The sequence below is a fragment of the Medicago sativa genome, chromosome 2, assembly GCF_051527215.1.
Source record: "Medicago sativa cultivar Bolivia chromosome 2, Bolivia_mono, whole genome shotgun sequence".
Classification (NCBI taxonomy): domain Eukaryota; kingdom Viridiplantae; phylum Streptophyta; class Magnoliopsida; order Fabales; family Fabaceae; genus Medicago; species Medicago sativa.
The window spans coordinates 75,126,241-75,132,420 of record NC_140750.1 but is presented as its reverse complement, the minus strand read 5'-3'; the positions used below and the strand labels follow the sequence as shown (position 1 = coordinate 75,132,420).

General features: G+C 31.5%; 1 protein-coding gene across 1 annotated transcript; it reads right to left on the bottom strand.

The window, feature by feature from the left end:
* Window positions 1-543: 543 nt before the first annotated feature.
* LOC146950725 (dof zinc finger protein DOF2.1-like) lies at window positions 544-2,828 on the bottom strand. The gene is made up of 2 exons (XM_085746695.1): window positions 2,639-2,828; window positions 544-1,827 (listed from the first exon to the last, which is right to left on the bottom strand). The coding sequence occupies exons 1-2, from the start codon at window positions 2,663-2,665 to the stop codon at window positions 979-981; spliced, it is 876 nt and encodes a 291-aa protein (XP_085602821.1). The 5' UTR covers window positions 2,666-2,828; the 3' UTR covers window positions 544-978.
* Window positions 2,829-6,180: the final 3,352 nt, after the last annotated feature.

Sequence of the window (6,180 nt, the reverse complement as noted above, 5' to 3'; positions counted from 1 at the left end):
GTTTCTAAAGTATCTCCAAGATAATCTATAGTATGTGGTATGATTTGATTCAATGCATGTGTATAAAAATGTTTTACATCGTCAATGTATAGTTCAAAAAATTTTAAACATTGGTAATAAAAAAACTCAACGACCTATATTTGATTTCGTTTGGTTATCGTCAAATAAATATTGTTTATGTAACTATACAGTATATCAACTTTAAGAACATGAAGGAATTTGGTCATCAAAATTTCGAACAGTTTTAACATGAAGGAATTTGGTCATCATAATTTTGAACAATTTTTTCCGTCAAAAACAAAATTGAACAATTTTTAGACATTTTGTCACCTAACAAAGGTCTTATCTAATGGCTGGCAGAGCTGAATTTATCTTGGAAAAATCAACAGGAATATTTCAAAACTGAAAGTTCCTGAAATAGTGATTCTAACTGTTCAGACAAGAGAAAACTCAGAATCAGGTTGCATAAAACTATCTATGAAACGTCACTCTCATTTCCTCTATTGTCTATCAAACAAGAAAACCATGCTTTAGGTAAAATAGTTCATAAAATAGTGCACTCCAACTTCATTGATTTTGGTGGCAAACATACATATCTGGAATTTCATTAGTCTATTCACCAATATTAAAACAAGACAGTCGTACAAAAAATGTGACATCTTAGAGGGACTAAAAAAAAAGAGGGAAAATAATACAAACAAACAAGGTAGAAAAGAGATTTGATCCAATTCCAGATAAATCAATCTCTATTAAACCAAAACTACTTAAGAGAATTGAAATTTAAATTAATCAAGACTCATATTTTAGTCAAACATTAGGCAAAATTAAATTAATGACTTCTAAATTGTGTAATTTCCGCAAAGGCATTGTGATCGCAATTATGGTTGCATTAGCCGCATTTGTCTGCATTTTACCACAATATCAAGAGTCGTAACGCAACCAAAATTGCAATTTAGAACCGTAATATAGCTTTTGATTCTACATTAAGGGACTATGAAGAAGCCCTTGCCAAGGAGATGTGAAACCATTATTCCAACTTGGTCTTGCAGATTCAACTTCACCCATGTTTGTTCCTCCATTTAGCTGCCATGGAAACCCACCAAAAACTTTACTTTCACTAATTTGTTCCCTTCCACTGCACATTTCTTGCTTCACATTGTTAATTTCTTGATCATAGGGAAACATCATTTCTTCACTAACCCCACAAGCATTGTTATTTGCATTGTTACCACTATTTACTTCACCATTGTCCCCATTTCCATACACACCATACATATTCTGAACATTATTATTATAATGTAGTCCATTTCCAAGAAATAATCCACTTCTAATTGCATCCATAAATCCATGGTTTATGGTTGAATGATTGTTCATACCTGAATTTCCTAGATTTGAAGCATCATGATCATCATAACCCATTTGTCCACATGATTGCTTTTGAAGCCTAGCTAATGCTAATGCAAAATCATTGGAATTATGATCATAAGATGAATGAGGGAGATTGTTAAATGGGTTGAGATTTGGTGTGAATGTTTGATCTTGAACCCTCTTTGAAGATGATGATGGTGATGATCTTTTGTTTTTTCTGCATCCACCACCAACAGGAACATTCCTTAGGGTTCCTCCTTTGGTCCAATACCTTCTACAAGATTTGCAGAAATATCTTGGCTGAGTAAGACTATAGTTGTTATAGTAACAGAATTTGGTGTTGGTTGAGTTGCATCTTGGACAGTTCAAAGCTTGTTCTGGTTGAGGTTTTGGCTTTCTTTCTTGCTCATCTTTTGAGCAACCTAACATGTTTTCCATTGATGATTGGCTCGACATTTGCTGCAACATAAAAAAAAAAATTCCATGAGTGCAAATCTAATAAAACTAAGTTCAATTATTGACCAAAATTATACACAAAATACAATTGGATTCCAATTTTAGTACTTTAATTTTAACATTTAGCAACGGAATTAGAGACAAATTTTATTTTTTTGGATCTCTGATTAGTGATTATTGAGTTGAATCAAAGTTATAATAGGTGATGTATGCAATATCCATATACAAATACACATTACTCACACAACAAAAGTTAGGGTTAATGTTGTAAATTAAGTAACACAGTAAAACTCATTAAGAAAGAGATAGAAAAAAGACTGAATAAACCACTCTTGAAAACTTGTACTAGTAGCACTTTTTTTGAAGAAGGTATATACTAGTACTTAGGTCATGTGAATTTTGCAATTTATGTATTTTGTTGGCAGTAGTTAAACAGTATAAAAGATGAAGATGGGAAAGTTAATTAACTTGCCCTAACTTCAATTTCCAAGCTAGAAGACATATAAATTAGATATATAGAAGACATGGATAACATATACATTTACATATATTAAGAAAACAAGAACAAAAGTGCTTTAATTTCTAATTTATTGCATAAAATTTGTAAAAAAGTATATGTAAAATCAATATATTTTGTGTAAAGATGGATGATTTAAATTTTCTTTATACTTAAACTGCTCTTATGGGAAGAAATAATTAAAACACAAAATCATGAACCCTCAAACTTCAAACATAATATTTGCAATATTCAACCATGAAGAATATGTTAGCTAGCAAGGTATGCATAATGATGCATCCTAATGAGTAGTCCTACCTGAGGTTGTCCACAAGAAGGATCCATCCAAACAATAAGATGAATGAATCAGTTAGAACTTTGTTTTGTGTGTGCTTGGAGTGAAACTGAATGGGAAAAAAGAAGAAGAAAGGGGAAAGTAAGAGAAACAAACAAGCAATGTAATCAAGAGAGAGAGAGAGAGTGAAAAATCCAAAATGAGGTTGGTAATGGAAGCAAAGGTGCTGTATAGGTAGGTATATATAATAGGCAATCCCAATCCCAAGAGAGAGAGTGATGGTATTTTTGTCGTACAAAGACTAAGGTTGGCTAACACAAAGAGATAACGTTACTAATTTAATTTAATTAAGGAAAATATTAACGAGTGCCCCCGGGACACTCTTTAAGAGCCTGGAATAGTAATTTTTTTATGAAAACTTATGTATTTAATACATTGAAAATTGAACTGTTTGACTTTTTTAAAAAATAACTTCCTAATTTAGCATGCTTAAAGAGTGCCACAGGGCACTCGTTAACAAGACCCTTAAATTAAATAATAGAAAATATACAAATGAATCTGTTGTGAACAACGGTTTCATACGAAGCTAGTAAACTACTTGTTGAAAGAAAAACCTATGCTTTGCTTTGATACGTTGTCTGTATCCTCCAGTGGGTCAGTGGATGTTGATACAACTGTTAGTGGGTATGGGACCTACCTTCGCTGGACTAAGCCAGCTAGGTCCCCACACATCCACCACTCAATGCCTCACCCCAATATTTATTTTGTTAGAGCCTCACTCCAATATTCATTCATGGAAAATGCTACTCCCTCTGTCCCGGTATAATTGACCTACTTTGGTTTTTCACACAGATTAAGAAAAGTGTATAAATGAAGGGAAAAGTGGAATATACTCCCTCCGGTCACTATTATAAGCAAATCTCTACTTTTTAGATTCATTTAATAAATGATGTATGTAGTCTACAATATAGACCACATACATCATTTATTGAATGAACCTAAAAAGTCAAAATTTGCTTATAATAGTGACCGGAGGGAGTATTGTATTGGGGGGAATGATAAAAGTAGTATTATTTAGTGTTATATTGTATTGGGAATGATGAAAGTTGTATTGAAAATTGAAATGAGTCAGTTATTTTGGGACATTTTTTTTAGAAAATTGGTCAGTTATTCCGGGACGGAGGGAGTACTAACTAATTAAAAAACTAAAGATAAAAGTAATTCTTTTGAAATTTGTGTATTCAATAATGTAAAAGTTTAATAATTTGTGTTTTCTATATAAAATGTAGTATATTTATTATATTTTTTTTTAGTTTCTTAACTTGTGCTTTAGGACACAAGTTAGCATCATCCTTTATTGATTTATCATCTTAGAATTTGGACCGGTGCAACAAATCTGGATTCTCCTCTATAGATATTTCATGCAGTTACATGTTGTAATAGATCTAAGTCATAGATTTAAGATTAGATAGTTTAGATTTTAAATACGATTTTGAGGTAAAACGATCTCAATCATTGATTTGAGATTAGACGATTCAAATAAGTTACAACATCTTGTTGTAACTACGAAAAATCCAATTCCTTAATGTCAAACGATTCCTCGCAACAAATAGGAACCCAAAGTTAAACAGTTAAGACGATGTAGAAAAATGACATATTTGATTAATTTTTGGCTAATCTGCACTTTTTGCCCCTAGGTTTCAAAATGTTGCGATTTTGATCCCCTATTAAAAAAATGGCAATTTTGGCCCCTTTCGTCCCAAAATTGTTAAGAAGACGCCACGTGCCCCAAAACAGGGGCCATAATCACAACTTTTTGAGAAGATAAGGGATAAAATGATCATATTTCCCTTAAGTTAGGGGGTCAAAAGAGCATATTTTCCTAAACATGATTGATAACTTTTGCCATTTTTTTTAATAGAAGGCCAAAATCGCAACATTTTGAAACTTAAGGAGCGAAAAGTGCAGTTTAACCTTAACTTTTTCATTTAAAGTACCAAACTTGAATTTTTTTTTTTTTTACAAAAGTACCAAACTTGAATTTACCGTTCAATTGAAATGAAAAAACTTTTAGTTTAAGACTGCGTCACCACGGGTTCTTATAAACTACTCCCTCCGTTCCTTAATAACTGAGTCATTTATCAAGAAAAAAGTGTCTCAAAATAACTGAGCCATTTCAATTTTCAATACAATATTAACTACTTTTTCCTCTTTATAACTCTAATTAATACTACTTTCATCATTCCCAATTCAATATATTCCACTTTGCACTAATACTTAACAAGAGCACTTATTACCACTTTTCTCTCTCCTTTATTTATACTTTTTTCTTAATATGTGTGAAATGAGCAAATGGCTCAGTTAATTCGAGACAGAGGGAGTACAAGGAATTTGGGTCCCCTGATTTTCTCAACCCCAAACATATCAATATACCTCATGAAATGCATTGTTCATGCATGTTTTTGTTACTTGATCCCTCTAATTACATTTTTTTTAGAGGAACATTCCATCTCTTTGCATTGGTATATTAAAACTTATCAATTAAGATAAACACTTGTAACATTATTTAAGATAACTTATAGAAATAGTATAGCTTATTAAGAGGATTTATAGAAATAGTTTAGCTGAATTTAGCTTATTTGTATAAGCTCTCCACAATAACTTCTAAAAACATACTATCACTCATGTAAAATCAGATTGACTTATTTTATTTTTTGTTATAGAAATAATGGCTAAATTGATTATCCGGTTTCTTAACTTATTCTTTTTATTTTAAATTGGTCCCGTAACTATTAAAATTTTGAATTCGATCCCTCAATCAATTTGGTCATATTGCGTTAATTATAACCTCAAATGTCTATGATGAACTAACATTGAAGAACCTCAAATGTCATGATGAACGCGTTTTTTGTGGTACGTACCTTATTAATTTTTTTAATTTTAACCCTTTGTTTTTAAAAAAGAGGATTGTTGATGATGCATGTATATTGTATATTACAGTGAACCACCAACAACTAATTGTTTTCCCTTTTTTCTTCTTCTTCCGTCCTCTTCTTCACCGTCTTCAACCACAGACCTTATATATATTATGATGCATTGTCCTTGCCAACTGAGCTAAGCTCACGGGGACCTTCAACATCACCTTCATCAACCTTTATAAAAAAAAAATCAAAAACTAAAAACTAAAAATTCATCAACAATAACCATCATCATCTCATCACTATACCATGTCATCACCATGTTGCACATTCAGTATATTTGTTGTGTCATTTTACCATGTCTCTCCACTAAAATTTTTGAGCAAGTGCTAGAATGAATTTCACTATGCCTAAAAAACAAATGTTAGAAAAATGAAAACAATTCTTCGAAAAAAAAAATGACAGAAACAAACTTAACTCATTTCATTTCTAATAGTAGTTGTAATACAAGATGAATCAAGGCTATAGTCTCGTAACATGATGAATCAAGGTTTATATCCTTACTAAGACGGTTGTTTGTATTTAGTCTTTAATTGTGCCTGCAATGAGATTCAATAGTTGAATTCCTTCCACTAGATCCAACATTC

Excerpts from the sequence above, each read along its gene's own strand:
- LOC146950725 (XM_085746695.1), bottom strand. The coding sequence starts at position 2,665 with ATGGATCCTTCTTGTGGACAACCTCAG. Across the intron at positions 1,828-2,638 it reads CTTCTTGTGGACAACCTCAG|CAAATGTCGAGCCAATCATC; the intron begins GTAGGACTACTC and ends TTTATGTTGCAG.